General features: G+C 42.1%; 2 protein-coding genes across 2 annotated transcripts in view; both read right to left on the bottom strand.

The window, feature by feature from the left end:
* The window catches only part of EHD4 (EH domain containing 4), a 30,424-nt gene extending 24,758 nt beyond the window's left edge, over positions 1-5,666 (bottom strand). Inside the window, exon 1 of the mRNA XM_075754418.1 lies at positions 5,368-5,666. Coding sequence (XP_075610533.1) covers positions 5,368-5,606 — 239 coding nt within the window. The 5' untranslated portion in view covers positions 5,607-5,666. The remainder of the gene's footprint in view (positions 1-5,367) is intronic.
* Positions 5,667-9,333: 3,667 nt separating this feature from the next.
* Positions 9,334-18,955, bottom strand: part of LOC104640104 (cytosolic phospholipase A2 epsilon) — a 37,475-nt gene continuing 27,853 nt past the window's right edge. The window contains exons 16-21 of the mRNA XM_075754415.1: positions 18,437-18,574; positions 16,608-16,715; positions 15,043-15,231; positions 13,945-14,111; positions 13,038-13,224; positions 9,334-9,740 (exon numbers count right to left, since the gene is read on the bottom strand). Of these exons, the coding sequence (XP_075610530.1) occupies positions 9,430-9,740; positions 13,038-13,224; positions 13,945-14,111; positions 15,043-15,231; positions 16,608-16,715; positions 18,437-18,574 (1,100 nt within the window). The 3' untranslated portion in view covers positions 9,334-9,429. The remainder of the gene's footprint in view (positions 9,741-13,037; positions 13,225-13,944; positions 14,112-15,042; positions 15,232-16,607; positions 16,716-18,436; positions 18,575-18,955) is intronic.

Raw genomic sequence — 18,955 nt, 5'->3', positions numbered from 1 at the left:
GCTTCTCCTCATTATTGCCCTTCTTTTAAAAGGGAAATGATCGCTATGAGACTTGTCACTAAGTTCTTCTCTCGGTATGAATTGTCATTCCCTGACTTCTGCTGGCAGAGCCAGCAATTCATAAGGTGGCAACACATATGACAAGAAGCTCCCAGAGCAGCAGTAAAGAATATTGCACCGAATAAAATGAACATGAGAAGTCCCAGATTCCAGGTCACAGAAAACTACATGATGGGATTTGAATGCAGCATAAGACACCTCCAGAGTAACAGGATAATTGCTATCCATCATGAACCTGCCAGGCATGGTTATGGACATTCAGTGGTGGTGGTCTTTTAGATAACTAAAAAAATAATCTCATAGCCTGCTCATAAAGTTGCTGCACATGTAACGCTTGCAGAATTTGCAAACAGTTGGAAGTATGGACCACCTTTCAGGATTTCTAACATCTGTATTTTCAGCTTGGAAGTCAACAGTGCAAATACAGATTAGCTGCTTATTGAAATGACTAAACAAGAATAAAGTGCTATTGAACTGCAATGACACTTCCAAGTTAATGTCACAGATGCAGCATTAAAAACCAGGCTTTTATAGTGATAACAATCCAGGAAGGCAAGATCACCTTCCAAATACCAAGTCCCACCCAACAGTCAGTGCTGAGTCTGGTGTAGCTATTCAACAGACACAGGAAACACTTTGCAAGGCAGGTATTTTCCATTAAGACTGGCTCACAGTTGCACATCAAGAATAAGTACAAACTAAAATAAACCCTAGTTCTTGAGCACTGTCTGTACAAGCTATATCACACTTCCTCTCAGCATGAAAATATCAGTTTCACTTAGTCACACAAAAGGGTTGAGCAGTCTTCTGTAATCTTCTGCAAATGTTTTTGTACACTATGCTGTATTAACACAGGAAAATACCTGGATTTTTAGCATCCGCAACTGGATGCCCTTCTCAGGAATTTTCAACAGAGAGGGAGTTCAAAAAGGTTCACAGGAAGAATGCTTAAAAATAGCAAACATCCCAAAGACAGTCTAGATCAAACAGACATCCTGTTGACTCTTCTCTCTTTGTTTTTACCTGGGCTATAACCTTTCTGCTTTGCCAATAAACATTCATCTATGTTCCTTTGCAAGATGTATAGCCGGACTATGGGAAACTGGTTTGCAGAGTTCCAGAGATAGCAAAGATTACTCACAGTTGCGGATACTGATAATCATCTGAAGTCCATGTGCTTTAGCTAAGCCATACTAACACACACACACGCACAGGTGAGCTGGACAGAGCAGCATTGTGCAGGGACACCCCGTGCTGCATTGGGAGACAAACTCAAGTCTCCTTTCATAGAGCTGCTCACCTCCATACAGCACCAAATCCTCCACTTTAGCACAAGAATTCTGCTCCAGATGACTCAAAACTCAAAGAAGTTCCAGCTCTTGCCCCCTGAAGAAATAGATGCAGCCCATTCTTGCCATAGAAGCGACTGCACACTACTTGCAGACTCCAGGTATTATGCATACAAAAGGGTGCTTTCACAAAACCCAACCCTGGCTGAGTTAAATAGAAGGAAGTTTACCATTTAACCTCCGAGTAATACCTCTGAGCAAAGTAAAAGCACAGCCTGGCAAGCTGAGGAATTTACTTCTGTTTTTTCCTCATCTTGGTAAGTTCTTTTAAAAAAAGTCAATCTCTTACACTTTTAAAATAGAAAAGTTGTTAACAAGTTAAACATTACTAGACTAGAAGTTTAATTCATTGTTAGCAGGAAAGAAACTACAGCAACTACAAACTTGCTCTGACCAGCTCATATCTTTCATACACTACAATTCTCCTCTCCTGTCCCTCCTTTCCCCACTTCTTTCTCTAAAGCAGCCAGAAGAGAGAGAGAGAATTACAGAAGCTACAAGGGCAAGCAGCTCACGTGCAAGATAAGGATTTGGCTCTCACCCATCCTCCCAACCCATTAAACACAAATCAGACACGTATTAACATTTGGGCCTGGATATATTTGTTTGAACTGTCAGCATTGTCAGACACTTGACTGAAACAGTATCACCATGCTACATGTTAGACAGCGAAACTGCCGGTTTCACTGCATTGTTCCAAGTGCAAAGAGGATAAACAGCATCAAGTGAAAAACCAGAAGAGCTGTTAGAAACCTGGAAGCGTTTGTTTGTATATCTTACTCCCCAGGGACATTCAGTCATTGCTAGATCAGTGTTTTCCATGAAGACTTAGTGGAAGGAACTGGGTGGGTGTGGATGTGTCAGAGGTATGAAAATGTGAAGTTCGCACGATAACGTCTAAATCAAAGTAAATCCCAAATGACTATTTGTCAGCTAAACAGAATTGTGATGTTCACACATAAACCTAACAGTAAACACTTAAGTAGATCTAGGATGCCCTCCTGACTATGAAACGGAGAAAGGTAGAACAAAAAGCAGTTTTAATTAAGATTTAAAATAACATTTGCTTGTTAAAAGGCTAGTGGGGAAAAATCTATTGTCCAACTTCATTCTAGGAAAAACTATCTATAATAAACCCAGAATTATAACAATCTTGAGAGCATATGACATTTTCCATGGGAAATTCAGCCTGCAAGAGGGAAAATTTATTTGTGGCTCACCTGGACACTATAATATTTTGCCACATCATTTGTTAAGTCTTGCCTTCAGCATACAAGCACTTCTCTTTTTGGCTTTTCTTTTTCTCCTCTAAATTGGATTTTGAGTAACAAAACCACTGTCACTGTGACACTATTGTTTAAGTTGCTGCCCATCTTGAATGGAACATTTTCTCATGCCAATTGAGCCAATTATTATCTATTCTATAGCAAACACTGATGTAATGAATGTTCATCATGGTGAAGTCAGACTGTGGTCCTTTAGAAGCAGTGACAGCTGTTCTACTACTAATTGGGGCTCAACAGTCAATTCCTGTCTTCACCAGTACCTAGGAAGGGATTAAACCACTCTGCAATCTACCTAAAATGGGGACAGGAAAAAGGGGTAAGTGCATGAATAGAAGGGCACATCACAGTAGAAGTCACCTCCTCCATTGACTCAGGTATTTTAATAAAATGCATGAGAAAACATCTTTGAAAACTTTGTCAAATTTGTCTGGGCATCTTAACATTGGTCACTGCTGGGCAAAAAAAAAAAAAAGACTGGAAATAGCTGTAATAAGTGATACTACTTTTTTCATTCAGACTGTACATTAGTGTCAGTCAACCCTGTTGCTCAGTATTTTACTGTTAAGGTGGTAACAAGTTACAAAGCAACAGTACCAAAAATACATCTAAGGCACTGCAAGAAATACCAATATTTCTAAGTGCAATATTGACTTGCACTCCAGTCGAATATGGGCAACTGTAAAGTACAGAAAAGTTGAATGTTCATAAATCACAAAGAGGGGTTCTCATCCAAGGCAAACTCTTACAGGAGGAGAAAAAAGTTTCCTATGAGTTGGAAATGACACAGTAACTCAGCTGACAGGCAGAACAGGTTCTGCTATGTCCATATTTGGGACTGTTCTGCCTCCCTATTGCCCGTGCTCTCACCATCCCCTGGAAATATATGTATGGGCTAACAAAGCAGCTGTACTGTTAAAGAAAATGAATCAGCATAGCTAAAGAAATGTTAGCAAAACCCAAATCACCCACTTTAAGTGCTTGCAGAAATCCAGTAATAATCAGTAAAGAAGCAAGGTCAACTCTAAGCTTCCATTTACCTAGCTGTAAAACCAGAAAATTTATTAGTTCTGTAAACATCTGAAAAGCTCTCAGGTGAATAAAGGTAAACATTGCTCTTCAATGGAGAAGGGAGGTAGGTCTTTCACAATGTAAAAAGAAAACAGTGTTGTGACAAGGCTGCCTGTAACCTTTGGAACCAAAAGAGAAACCTTTGTAAAATTTACAGAAGGACTATAATGAACTTCAGATACAGTAAGTAGGTCAAAATTTGATCCAAGTGACCTCTCAGTGTCTTTTGCAGAGTTTTGCGTAGCCTGTGATGGTTTAACCTGGCAGGCAGCTGAAACAACCACACAGTCATTCACTGTGAGAATGAAAGTAACAATAATGATAAAAGAATACACAGAACAAGTGATGCACAAGTGCTCACCAGCCGGAACCGATGCTCAGCTAGTTCCTGAGCTACGCCACCTCATGGCCAATTCCTCCAGTTATATACAGAGCATGACATCATATGGTATGGAATATCCCTTTGGTCAGTCTGGGTCAGCTGTCCTGGCTGTGCTCCCTCCCAGCTTCTTGGGTACCTCCACCTTCTCGATGGCAGGCCAGCATGAGAAGCTGAAAAGCCCTTGACTGCTTGGCAACAACTAAAACATCAGTGTGTTATCAACATTATTCTCATCCTAAATCCAAAACAGCACTATACCAGCTGCTAGTGACAAAATCTAGCTCTATCCCAGCTGAAACCAGGACAAACCTTAGACTGATTTGTAAGGGCATATGAGAGGCAAACACACTCAAATACATGCAAAATAGTCAAAGTTGTAATACCCAAGGCATACTACAGCTTCCTAAAATCAGTTACTCAGCAAGAAGGAAGACAGGAAAGACAGAAAATACGAGCAACACAGTTAAGCTGCCTTATTAGTGATATTGCTTGTTCAATGCAACTGAGCAAAACAATTGGGGAGATGGACTTTCCAGATACAATGTGGGTTTTGCCCAAAACTTTTGCATTAAACTCCTTTTGAGAAAGAAGGGGAAGTAGGTAACATTAAATGATCTGTGACAGCCAATGCAGTCATGCCGTTTTAAGACGAAGTGCCTATTTTTTCTTTGAAATAATCTAGAGATTAAAAAAAAGTTAAGAGGAAGTAGACAACGAGGTTACACTTTCTCAGCAGAACATGAAATCGAGATAATAGTCTTAAACGGGAAGCTGGCAGGAGAGTCACAGAGCACGTAAACGCCTTCAGGAGCGGCACCCATCCTCGACACAGCACGGGAGGCAATCGGGTAAGCCCCGCTCCTCGGGAGGGACACCGGCTGCCGGCAGCAGCCAGACGCCCGCCCCGCCGGCCCCGTCGTGGAGCGTCAGCCACCCTTCACCGGGACGGGCGCTCCCCGCTCCGCGGCTCGGGGCGGCTCGGGGGGGGCGGCAGGCGGGGCAACCGCTGCCCCGCACGGGAGAGCTCGCCGCGGGGTGCACTGCTAGCGCGTAGGAGGTGTTTATCGCGCAGCAGAAACGCCCTGGGCAGGAGGTGAGCTAGGATTAACCGAGCAGGGGGCGGGGGCGAGGTGGGCAGGGCACCGGCCGGCGTTCCCCGAGCAGGGCCGGGCACGGCGGGGGCCTCGGGAGAAGGAACCGCGCAGCACCGGGGGTGGCCTACCGGATGAAGGTGGTCTTGCCGGTGCTGTACTGCCCCACCAGCAGCACCATGGGCTTGTTCTCGAAGTCGGCCTCCTCCAGGGCTGGCGAGTGGAAGTCATGGAAGCGGTAATGCTCCTCCAGCGGCAGCAGCTTGCGGAGGTAGAGGTCCCGCAGCCCCCCGGTCACCGTCTGCACCACGTCGCCGCCGCCGCCGCCCCGCTCCCGCCCGCCGCCCTGCTTCCCCAGCCAGCTGAACATCCCGCCGCCGCCAGCGCACCGCCGCACTGCCGCCCGCAGGCAGGGACGGAGGGAGGCACGGAGGGAGGGCGGGGCGGGCAGACCCGGCCCCGGCCCCGGCCCCGGCGGGGGGCGGCACCAGCGGCGCTGTCTGCGCCCGGCTGGGCGGCAGGGCCGGGCAGCGCCCGTCTCCCTGCAATATGTACCCTGGGTGTCGGGTGGGGGTGTGTGGGGGGTTTAGTTAGTTAGCTAGTTAGTTAGTTACTGTTATTTTCTCAGAACCAGAGGGTTTTTTTCGGGGGTTTGGTTTTTTGTCTGTTTTGGTTTTTTTAACCACAAATCAGCCTCGAAGCAGAAGTACCTGCTAAAATTTCAGCCCTTTGAAATGAAATCCGGAAAGCGTTTTGACAACTCCGGTCTGAGCATAGAATCGCCCAAATGCTTTTCATGTTTTTCTGATGATGGTTGCTGCCTTTGGATGCCAAAGAAGTGTGTGACTAAGCGCCGTGGGGGTTAGCTACGACATTAGGCAACTATTTTAAACACAGTGAAAATTCTTAGTGTAACATTGAAGTTTTGCTGTGGGACACATGTAGCAGATACGGCCGTTAGATCTTGATATTGTGTTAAGCCACGTGGGAGGATCACCTTTTCCATTGATTTTACAAGAGATTTTAATGGGATGCAAATACCATCTTCACTGAAACATTGAAGAAATCAGTAATTTTTATTTTCTCTGACAGTCTGTGCTGACTCACTACTTAGAAAACCAAAGCTTGGGCTCCCTATTTAAAAAAAAAAAAAAAAAAAAAAAAAAAAAAAAAAAAAAGGAGGGTGGGTTTTTTCCAGACTGTGTGTGTAAACATTGTGTTAGAAGTGTATCTTTTGTGTTACACACTTATGGCCTTTGCTCCTTTGCAACATCCTTATCATTTAAATACCTTTTTGCTGGTTCAGCACATCTACTGATTCACATTTTTAGCTATGTACCTTTCTTCCTCCTAATTTCCATCTTGAATACTACCTTCTCTATATATGCTCCAGCTCTTTTCTAAATACATCAGCAAATTTAGATGTGCCCTATCTCCCTCCTCCCCATGCTGTTCCTCAAAGAACAGATGTTAGACTTTAATAATGCTCAGTCCTGAGCATTTAACCACTCTGCCTTTTCCTGGTTCCTTGCTTCACATTTTATTTAGGGCTGTGCATGTGTTTTGCAACTCTTTGTTGCAATTTCCATGCTGAGTCTAAAGATTTTATACCATTTCATGTAGGGTCTTGCTGACTGGCTTCCTCAGTTTTTTAAATCCCCTTTTTGTAGTTTGGGTTTGCATTCCTCTCATTTTCGTGACTTTTTCCCATAGGTTAAACCATAGATAATTAAGTTATCCTTGCAGTTACTTACATCTTCTCCATATTACTTCAGTAATTTCTTTTAAATGAGTCTTGTGTCACTACATCTTTAGGAGTTCTGACTACTTCTCATCATTTATTATCTGCAAAAATATCTATCATCTGAGCTGTGGAAAACATAAGTACTGCAGTCTGGGGTGAGATCGCTTTCCCACTCCTCTTTGGTGTAACCAGTATTTAGTGACTGGAGAACATCGCAGAAAGAGGGCAGGTACAATGCTGGCTCAGACTGTCCTCCCAGACTCTGGGAACTGATGATTCAGTGCAGGACTGAGGCAGAAGTGGAGCCTTTCTATTTTTTACTCCTTAAAAATTTTCCAGTGAATGCACTGATCAGTTTTTTTTTTAACTCATAAACTTTTATCGACAACAACATCGGGGGCAGAGAGGTCTATATCTTAGTTACATGTTGTGTGCAGAACTACCTTATTTGTTAACTTCGAACCTGCTGCTTGCTAGTTTTCTCAGATCCCCTCGAGGTCTTGTGTTAGAAGAGAGGTGCACAGTCACACCCTGTTCATCTCCCATAAGGCACTCCAGATTTCGTAGATCTCTCTCTTCTCTGCCTTTCACTCCTGTTGTCCTTTTTCTAGGTTGCCGATTCCTTATCTATTCGCCCCTTGTGTGGAAGCTGTTCCACCTCTTTGATCAGCCCTGACATTTCCCTCTGTTTTCTTGTTGAATATAGAGAACTCAGAGATACTGAATAATTATTTCATGTATGCTTTTTGAAATGGGTAACGTGTTCATTGTTCTCCATGACCCCTTCGTGGCTGCTGGAAAGCTGCAGGAAGGGCCGGGAGGCGTTTGCACTCACACACCTCGTTCTGCTTGCCTTCAGACTTCCTGCCTAGATGCTTCCTGCAGTCAGTGGGATAATTTTTGCCCTTCAGACAATAAAGCTCTAACTGTATACGGGAACCTGGGAGTGCTTCCAAACTCCCAGGTCTGGCTGTGCCCTCTGGCTACATCCCATCCCATATTGCGATGAGATCCAGCATGCATCAGCACGACTGCCGTCTTTGTTCCGTGGTTTCCATGGGAGGTAAACCCTGGGCACGCAGCCCGTACAGGAGCTGTATGGGCTCCTGCAGTGTGCACCACAGGTAACCGTTCACTGACCTAAGTGCTACCAGAAGGATTACGTTTCTGTGCACTGCCTAGGAGGAGACCCTCGACCTTGAGGGCAAAGGGATTTGTGAGGCTTCCATTTTTGCCACACAATAACAGGATCTCTTGACAAAAGATACTACAGCAGAACTGAGGAGCGGGGAAGCCTGTAGGAAACATGGGCTTGCAGATACAAGACATCTAGTAAATAAATCAATAGCATCGAATAGAAGTTAATTTAGAAAAAGAATAAATGGAGACCTGGGATTCCATCTGTCAAAAAACCAGACTGCTTGCTCAAAAGGATCCATGTCAATGTGATGACCAAAACATGAGAAAGTTGAAAGTTAATGTTCTGTTAACTTTAGTTACAATACTCTTCAGCACGTTAAAAAATCACAATTGAGTGGGTGTTATTATACACAGTTATAGATCTGTATACAATTATATAGATTATTTATAGATCTTGTATACAATTTTAGATCTGCTTTGCCTGTGTTTCTTGTGCCTTTTCAGATGTAATAATCTCAAAAACTTTAAAATTTTAAACCTTTGGTATATATCAAGAAGATTTAAATCCAGCTTAATAAAATAAATTAGTATGAGTCAATTCTTGTAGAGATGGGTCTTAAATGTAATCCTAAACTCAAGGAGTCCCAGGATCGTGGGGCAGGTCACATCTAGGTCTGGAGCAGGCATAATTTCTTCTTCAAGAATTTTTTGGCAGCTATGAAATAAGTCTGCATGTTGTCTTTAATTGTCTTGCTAGTAGAGAAAGAAGCACTTAAGAGAAATGGCTTTAACATGTGTTTGCTGTGAAAAATGTTTATTTGCTCTAACTCTGACTCCAAAAAAGTGTTTTATCACATACAGTTTAATGTTTATTTACATTCACGTAAAGACCCCTTAGTTCACAAATGGGCTTCTTGGTTTTGTTTTAGAGACAATGGATTTTCTCTTCTCCGCTGCATTTCTGGACTGACAATCCTCTCTTTTTATAGCACAGGTAGAGCACAAACACGATCAGTGTAAACTTCCTCATGCTTCCTTGTCCACGCATTTTGGCCTTGGCCTGAAAGGTCACTTCTGCAAGCATGAGTGGAGCACAGCCTCACCTAGCCACGCTCCTGAGGTTGTCAATGACAGAGGCACATTAATTCATTAAGGAAGAGCTCTGGGTTTTTGTGTTTATTCTCTTCACTGACAGACAGGCTTTAGCATTTTCAATGGCAAATGAAGTGCTGTTCTTAGCATTCTTTGGCTTTTCTTCACTTCCTAATCAAGTTCCTTTTTTTCTTCATTAACAGGACTGATAGATATTTTATTTCATATTCCCTAGTGCTGGGCAGTCAGCCAAATGATGGGTTCCCTCTCTATCAGGCACACACACACCATCCCCATCGTGTGGTTTTTGTGGCGGTTGCTCTTTTTTACGCTGCTTTTTCCGTGCCACGGCGGTATGCAAGGCCTGAAGAATCAAATCTTTATTGTTCTGGACGTTGTAGTAACTTAAGTTCACCAGTTTGTCAAAATTTTCCTCCGAATAACTCAGATTGTTTATGTAATATGGCCCACAGGTATTGGCAACATCAACATCACCCTCTGCCATCTCTGAGGGACTACGTCTCACACCTAAGGGACAAACAATGACTCGGTTAATTAGCAAAAAGCAGTTAGGGTCTGGGTGTTTCTCAGGCACGCACACATAGTGGATCACAACCCCAAATTTTCCCTCCACAGGCATTTTATTGCTGGGATATTTGGTTGGCAGCAGTAGGTGGAGAAGCTGCTGGTGGTGAGGTGAGTAGGGGGTTGTCCTGGTTACTCTTGGAAATGCCAAAACAAGTAGAGTAGCTCCTCTTTTGAGCACAGGAGGGTGAGACTGCCTGCGTCCTCCTCTAGCTCTGGAGTCATCTGTCAGCATGGTCCCCAAGTCACCTCTCAGCATGGTTTCTTTCCGGGCGATGGGCCTGAAGCCACTGCCACTTTCTGTGCCTTCCAGCTTTGACTCTACATCGTGTTATTTCCCTCACTACTATCCTTTCATGCCTCCAGAAATAGGCTGCTGAAAATCCATGTATTTATTTCAGTGATTCAAGCTTTCCAAAAGCACAGTGACCTGCAGATATTCTTTCCCCCAGCACAACCTAGTGCTTGGCTCTAGCACAATCTGCCACATCCAGTCTTGGTTCCTACTGGGAAGAATGACCAAAAAAATACAGAAAAAAGACCAAAACAACTAGATTCTATTATATAAACTGAGAGACTTCACAGAGTCACTATCTGGACATATCTCAGAAGCAGATGGGACAAATATTTACAGTAATTTCCTTGAGCTACCTACTACTGTAAAAAACTACGGGCTTTATGTAACCTCAACAGCGAGAGTGAGCCTGATATTCCCTGAATCACTAAGATTTCTCAGGGACACTGAAAGCACTTTTCATGGCCATTTCATCATCCCAGGATAATCAACACATATAACAGAGATCCAGACAAAATAATTAGGCAGGTTGTCCTACAAGTGTCATCATTGGAAATATTGAAGGACACCACAGTCTGAAGGACAGCTGAGGACCCCACCCCTGGGCCAGAGACCTGAAGATGTGGAGATCTACTGCTGCGTGCTAGCCTGTACACCTAACATGAGGGAAAGAGAGCAGTAACAACCCAGAAGTGGTAGATAATACTGCCGGGGTAGATAACACAGGTTAGCCCAGGCAGGAAATGTAATGGTTGATCCCTCCTCATCGCAGATCAGAGAGCATCAGAGACAAGAGAATTTTTCTATCATCCTCTAGTGAGACCATCACATCGGCAAGAGAGTGTTACCATAGTGAGCAATCACCTCTCACAGGCATTGAGAAAAGTCAGCACCTCTCTCACTGACAGGACCACATGCATTTGGGGAATCTTTTCTAACAACATTGATCTAACAACATTGATCAAAAGGTTCTGATTTTCCTGGAAGAGTCTCTCCAAGTCTGATAGATGTACTCCTCCCAGCTTTGCAGAGAGAGTTACAAAGAACTAGTACCACTCCAGTGAAGCAGTCTAAGCCTCACACAGAGAATCCTCCTTCTACTTGATCATGGAATATTCTAACCAGTACAGAAGTAACCAAATTTGAATATGTCAGTTTTACTTGTGTACTCGTGTTTCACACTTAAACTATTGTCCCAATTGTATTAATTCTTTAATTCTTTTCTTTTTTTTTTTTTTTTTTTTCAGCAAGTCGTAAAAAATCATACAGTACTTTTGCTTTGCAGATATTCTGGATACAATTCATTGCATATTTGAGGTATGAGACTGGGGTTTTGAATAGGATTCAGATAGTCTAAGGGCATTTACACAGGTACACGCAATTCTACTCCAGCTCTTAACACAGATCAGATGATAACTGAAAGGTTGGTTTCTGCAGTTGCCCTTTGTAGAAAGAATTAGAGAAAGGAGAAAAGGATAAAGAACTAGAACAGGAACTGAGAATTAGCTTCTGTACTGCTCTGTGAGGGAGCTGGCCTCCCCTCTCCCCCCTCAATAATTTCCAGAACCCAGGGATGTTGTCCCTAACTCAGCTATCTAATACTAGGTGTACATCAGATGATGTGCAGATGCTACGTGTCAACTTAAATTATCAGGGAATCTAAAAAGGGCTTTTACTATGTATGTAGATGATATACACGAAGATCTGCATGATTGATAGCTGCATTTTACATTCACTTGAGGCAAGCCTGTGCTGCCCAGCCAGTTCAGCTGGTAGCTGCAAGCTGAGACTAAACAGAAAGAGAGAGAAGGGGTCCGTGTCAGGCCCCCTCAGGTGAAGCCTCAGCTGAGCTGACATGGGAGGGCTCGGCCCACACAATTATTTGGGAGGGCTGCCACCTCGCAGCTGAGACCTGACCTCTGTAGCAGCAGGATGGACGCTCCAGAAAGTCCTGGGAGGCTGGGAATGGACGTCTGCCTTTTGTTAGTGACAGGCAGAGATCAGGTTAATTTGAGTGCTTCAGAACCATCTCCTAGCCTGAATCTAGATTGTACAGCACGTGAAGTATTAGTTCAATCCCATGAACGGGCAGTTTTTCCATAGCCAGCTCATCCATTAGTTTGTTCAGCAAAGGGAATTTACAGCCAAGGATTAATACAATTGGGAGAATAGTTCCTGCATTTGTTTTGTTATTAATTTAATGTACCATATACCAGCCTAGAACTTTTGGTTTTCAGTATTCTGTGGGGCTTTGAAGTGATTGAAAAATAAGCGTTTTCACAGCACGGGTTAGGAAATTTATTGTCTGGAGAAGGAATAATTGAGACTTTTGGCACCAACAGAGGTAGGGTGGCCTTGTGGAATATGGTAGCAAGACATAGAATTCATGTCTTCTGAAGTGACTGGCAAGGTTAATATTGAAACTCATTTTAAATTTCCAAGTAGGACTCACTGAAGTGAAGAGAAACTGTCAGCATGGCTCGGTGTTACATTTTCATCACTTTGCTAGTTCACACTTTTGTTTTCAAGGTTATCTGCCTAACTGTAAGCCTGGAAATTATTTTAAACAACGAAATCCTTAGATTCCCCAGAGCAATCTCTAGCAGGAAGGGCTGACAAGTATGAGAGGAAGTAACCTTGCTAATTTCTGCCACTTGCAGATAAACAGAATATACTTTTCATCAGTAAACTCTACAACCTACCTATGAAAAGCAAAACCAAAAAATCTTAAGAGGGGCATATGTGCCAAAGGCTGATCCCAGCTGCTGCTCTGCTGTCCAGGAAAAATTACCTATTTTAAGCTTCTTGATACGGTTCAGATCTCAGTAAAGACAGAGTCTGACTCTGTGTTTACATCATGACCTGAAAACAGATGTTGCACAGCAAAAAAAGAGAAAGAAGGTGGCTGCTGCCTTTGTTAATGTGATGCGTAACTGTAAACTTACCAGGTGCTTTGTAGTCCCTGAAGGTGTCATTTACTAGAGGGAAAAATATCACAATAGGAGTGTCTGGGCTCTCCTTGTCACCAAGAATGTAGCATTCCTTCAGCTGTGGGGTTTCCTGATCATCTGGCACCTTTGTAGGGAAAGGAATTCCCTGTTTTGCAAAGTATTTAGAGGCTTCTTTCAGGGGCTGGTTGCCACAATAGAAAAACAAAACAAAAGAAAACATCAGCAAATATGGAAAGCAATTTGAATTTGACCAAAACCCAATTTAATTGGGAATGTTTGTGGGGTAAGGGCCAAGTTCTGACAGATTATGGCACGTACCCAACTTAGATGTAGACTGTATATGGAGCCAAGACCTGGAAGGCCAGAGTTAAATGGGATGGATCTGGGTCCACATGCCTGTCTTTGAAAATCTACATCCCACATTTGGATATTAACAAATGATGCCTTTAGACAACTTTTTATTCCTAAGGATTTTAAAGTTTCTAAATACAAACTGTTCTTGCTTTTATTTGCATATCTGGTCTCCTGCATCAAACCCTTCTATTGTTACAGTTGTATCGTCCTGAATGTACGTTTCCCGTGCATAAGAACATGTCTGATTGCATTGAGAAGTCTTAGACAATTTTTAAATGCATTTAGCTTCATTCATTCTACATCTAACTGCCTTCAAATCTGCTAAAACACATTTACACATAAAAATGGGCAGATTCAGTTTACTAAATGCTTACTTCCTGATAACACTTGTACTGTTCAATAAAGGTATGTGACCCTGATAAAATGTTAGCTTATTTACACTTCCCAGATACTGGGGGAAAAAAGTTTCTGTGAGTAGAGGATCAGCTATTCTGGGAAGTCAGTGATGAAACAGAGAAATTGGTAAAGAAGAATGTACGAGGCTCACCCCTGTCTGGGAACCTGAACTGTAGTTGAAATGCAAAATGACATCCACTTTCCTTTCTGGTCTCATAAGGGGTGGGTAACTGGTAGCAAAGGCAAATGCAGTATCAATCAGGATGAGGTAGTCTGTTGCTGCTGTCAGGTGGTTGGGCTGAGAGTCAAGCTCACAGTCTAGAAAAGAAGCATTTTTTTTTTCAGAGGAGATGCTCAGTGCAAGGGATGTCCTGAGGAAAGCCAGTTATTAACAAAAAGAGAATTCGGATTTCTTGGGTCTTAAACCTACCTATATAGCTGATAGCTGCAGTTCAGTAATTTCTCAGTTCCTCATTGGCTTCCTCTTTTCACTATTTACTCTGCAATTTCTTTGGCTTTCCTCTAATTAAGAGGGATTAACATGGGGCTCAGGGGAACAGAGTTAATCCCATCCTTTGATTTTGTGTGTGACTTTCATCAGGTCATTGGTTTTTGAGAGGTTTTTTGAGGGTTTTTGTTTGGTTGTTTGGTTGGTTTTGTTTAATATGGAACAAATTAAAACAGCACCTCACTGTCTCAACATGCTAAAGACTAAAGATGTTTGGTGCCTTGCACACTACAAGAACAGGCACACAGCTACTAAGGTACAGAAGGATTTGGTACCAGACTGAACACAAATTCCCAAACAGAGTAACAGGGAATACTGTCACAAAGGTCATATCTTTCTTACAATTAAAAAGGTAACATAAAACAGGGCTCCCTCCCACATCCCTTGAGTAGTGGCCGGGCAAGAGACAGCATGTGAGGGCACCAATGCTGTGCCACAAGTGTGCAGGCTGGCTGGCTGTCACATCAGCAGACATACGCTGGTTAACTGATTAGGGTCTTTCTCATCTATCAGTTGCCAGGCTTCATGAACCTTTTAAGAACTTATTTTTGAAGCCTCTCATGCTGGCTAGTTTCGGCTTTTGTCAACAAACAGTTTCAAGTATTATCAGAGGACAGGAACAGAACAAAAAGGCAGTCAGCTTGATAATCTTTTAAGCATCTTTTTGAGCATCTTTTAAGCATCCTTTTTCACAAAAAAATAGTTTAAAATATAACTAAAACCAGTGTGCTATTACCATACCTTTCCATTTGGAAAACTTGCTCTCTAAATAGTTGTTGTTCATCTGGAAGCCCTTCAGGAAGTTACGGATTTCTGAAGCTGCTGGACGTAACATGGCAACATCTCGGAAAATGTCTGAAAAGCTGTCAGTGGGACACACCACTCGAGTATCCAGCTCATTTGGTCTTGCAGGGAATGGGGTTTCATCATCTGCAGAAGAAAGAATAACAGTTCTTCTGTGTGGTCTCATTGTTGAGGTTAGTCTGTGCAATCATAGTTTGTTTTAATGTGTTCAGCAAAACTTGGACTTCTTTCTCGTTTTATTTCCAAGATCTCCACAAATCTCACAGTTTTTCAGCTAAGCTTTGAAAAAATCCATTTCTTCTCAGTCCACAGTGGTAAAGGCCTTGTTTGCAAATTAATCCATCTCATCTACTATAACTTCCTTTGCTTTTCTATGATTTTATCCACTACAACATCCTGCACTTCTCCTGTCTTCCTTTGCTACTCCATGTTACAGTTTATCTCTCAGCCACACACATAAAAAATCCACACAATCACATGGCCACACAAACATAATTAGTGCTCCTTACTAGCAAATGCAGGCTCCTTGTTTTAACGATCAGAAACTATGCCCTACAAGTCCAGGAAAATAAAATACATCACCTTTTTTGCTACTTTTCTCTTCCTTCTCTTTTTTTTTTTTTTTTTTTCCTTCTGCAGTACATCTGTCTTTTGTGTTTCTCCTTGAAATCCCACCCTGCAAATGTTTCTTAATTTGGTAGTGTGTTTTGCAATTCTCATCCTTAGGACTAGTTTGGAATGACTTGCAATAGTACTGAAGTTTATATCTGTTATTTGTAGCCTCCAGAGAGGCAGGGATCGTGATTGCTCTTGTTTCTGTGAAGCCTCATGCCATAATCCAACTTCCAAGAGAGGAACTGGAAGACTGTGGATCACTCGGGGAGATCTCCAGCCTCTCCTAGTCTACAGGGACAATTTTCTCCAGTTTTACTCTTTTCCTCTGAACATGGCTCATATCAGGGCCATTCTCTCCTCCCCGTGACAGATCCCGTGGATTCTTTTCTCCCACAATTGAAATGATTCCCATAGTGCAATGCATGGCACGAATTTCCTCCTAGTTTCTGTGTGGATTACAGGAAGCCCTTAAGAGGGAATTCCAAAATGGCTTTGAAAAGTTCAGTGAGAGAATAGCAGCACAGAGGGTAAAAGAAAGAGAAAGGAAGAAAGGAAGAAAGGAAGAAAGGAAGAAAGGAAGAAAGGAAGAAAGGAAGAAAGGAAGAAAGGAAGAAAGGAAGAAAGGAAGAAAGGAAGAGAAAGAAAGGAAGAGAAAGAAAGGAAGAGAAAGAAAGAAAGAAAGAAAGAAAGAAAGAAAGAAAGAAAGAAAGAAAGAAAGAAAGAAAGAAAGAAAGAAAGAAAGAAAGAAAGAAAGAAAGAAAGAAAGAAAGAAAGAAAGAAAGAAAGAAAGAAAGAAAGAAAGAAAGAAAGAAAGAAAGAAAAGAGACATAAATAAAATAATATATAATGGCATATAATAATAACATAATGGCATAAGAATAACCCACCTATGTCAGTAATTTTGTCTCGGGTCCATTTGTGCCAGAAGTCTTCTGAATTAACAGATATGTACCAAGCATCCATAAGATTCAAGGAGAATACACTGCTCCAGATCCCTGTGGCATAGGATATATTTGACAGAAAGTAAACTGATAGAGAGCTGAAGCATTTTCATTCGCAATCACCTTCAGTACTTTCTACATTCTCCAGCAAACTTTATTCATTACATTATCTTAGTGCACAAATAAAAGGGAATGTCTTTATGAGTTGTTCTATGAATCCATAATGTATATAAAGAATTTAATTTATTGGGATTGGGAAGCATTTTCAGTATAGCTGCTAACACATTCATTTTTGTTGCATGTCAAATAATGTTTTGTCAAGTACATCTTGATATTTTCCACCTGTCCTCAACATTTCTTATTCCCCAAGTTCTTAGCATTTGCAATTCTAAATATTTTATTTATTTCTAACATAATCCTGTTACAGGTATACAGTTATTATCATGCAGAACTGTCAACTACAAAACATTGAAGATTCATACACTGATATTCCTTATCCAGGAAGCTGACTTAAAAGTTTTGAAAATAGAAAGTGGAAATGTATGAATCTTCTGATTTGTCATCTGATTTTTGAGGGTTTAAGGCATATCTGGGTTACATTTTCAAGTTCCTCTAGTAACAGGTTTTGCAAACTTGATGGCAGTCCAGACTGCCCCTATGTGCAGTCATCTTTCAGGCTGAGAAAACACCATTACCTGGTACGGTGAGATGTGCCGGGTGTGCAACGGTGCCTTCCTGAACCCTCCAAACTGCGGAATTAAACCTGGTGCTCTTGAGAGGGACTGAGTGATGGACAGAAGAAGCAGCACCCGAGCAGCCTGGCGATCGCCCGACCCAGCAATGCCAGCCTGCAGTCAGAGGGGTGGGCTCGGCCACGCAGGAAGGAGCTGCAGCACCTAAATAGTCAGTCCCTGCTCTTTTTGGGGTCTGGAGTGCAAAGGAATTTGCTGAAAACCTTTCGAATAAGTGCGTCACTGAAGTAACGCTGTCTGAATGAGGGCACTCTGGGTCATTTGCAGGGAACAGACATGTCCCAGCATTGCTCTAGAGAAGTGCCCAGGTGGGAGGTGTAGGAAAGGGACGGGTGACCTGCTGGCATTTCTGGCCACAGAAAGAGAGACCTGGGAACCTTGCTTGACATGGCACCCAGGGACGGAGAGATTCCTCCTCCACCTCACCACTAGCTGTAGTGAAATCTCCACATAAGCAAAAAGTCTTAACTTCTCAAAAACCCCCTGAAACTTCCTTTATGCAATTGGTGGAAGTAGGAAGAACAATGAGGCAAGAGATTGTTTTTGCAAGGGGAAAAAAGATTTCCTTACTGCTTTTACTATTCTTATGCAAGAGGGAAAAAAGGTAAATATTATGAGCTATTTGTACTCTGAAATGGAAACACTGTCCTGGAGGATTAATCCAGGTTAGCTGCCACAGGAACATTGTAGATAAAAAGCTGTATTTTAGAGACTTGGGTTGCAGAAGAGACTGATGATTTAACTTAGCGGCCATGTTACACAACTTGTGTCGCTGACAAAGACATATAACTATGGCAAAGGCCTCATGTCAGTAAGCACAACCACATATGAAAATCTGTTCAGCTGAATAAAATTGGAGAGAACATAAAAAATCCTGCAGATAGAGACCTATTATCAATTCTAATATTTTATCATATACTGCTCCTGGCAGATAAAAAATATAGTAACTGCTTCATTTCAGAAGAGGGATTTGCGCTTGAGCAGGTTATATTATATTACATAACATTTTGAGCAACAAATCACCTTCCAAAAAGCAGATCCTGGATTCTGGGATTTTCTTCATCAGGCGACCCATGAAGAACTCACTACCAAAATCTTCTGCACGAATGAAGGCGCCATACTTCGGGAATCCTACCTCGTAAGGGGTGAATTCCACCCATTCTGAAAGAAAAAGCAAAAGACAGACGGATTACAGCAGCAGAGGCAAAAATTAGTTGAATAAAACCTATGACACTGGCCAGGTTAAGACAGACTCATTTCTAACACACTTTGCAAACAGACATTTATTCACTGTACATTTCATTGTGTGGAACATGAAGAGTGAATTATCCTCTTACATCTAAATTTCTCTAGAAACTGTAGATTTCTGAGGTAATGTATCAGGTAATTTTGTGATAATGTCCTCCATTATCCTGCTTTTGATCTTGAATACAGCTGAATATACAAAGACATTAAAAAAATTAACTATTAAAATTCTATTCTTAGGTGGCTTGGCCCTTTAAAGGATTTGCGCATTGAACTGATTTCTTTACCTAGTCCTAA

Source organism: Balearica regulorum, chromosome 5 (assembly GCF_011004875.1).
Source record: "Balearica regulorum gibbericeps isolate bBalReg1 chromosome 5, bBalReg1.pri, whole genome shotgun sequence".
NCBI lineage: Eukaryota > Metazoa > Chordata > Aves > Gruiformes > Gruidae > Balearica > Balearica regulorum.
Note: the sequence above shows the minus strand (reverse complement) of the source record. Positions and strands in the feature narration are given on the sequence as shown.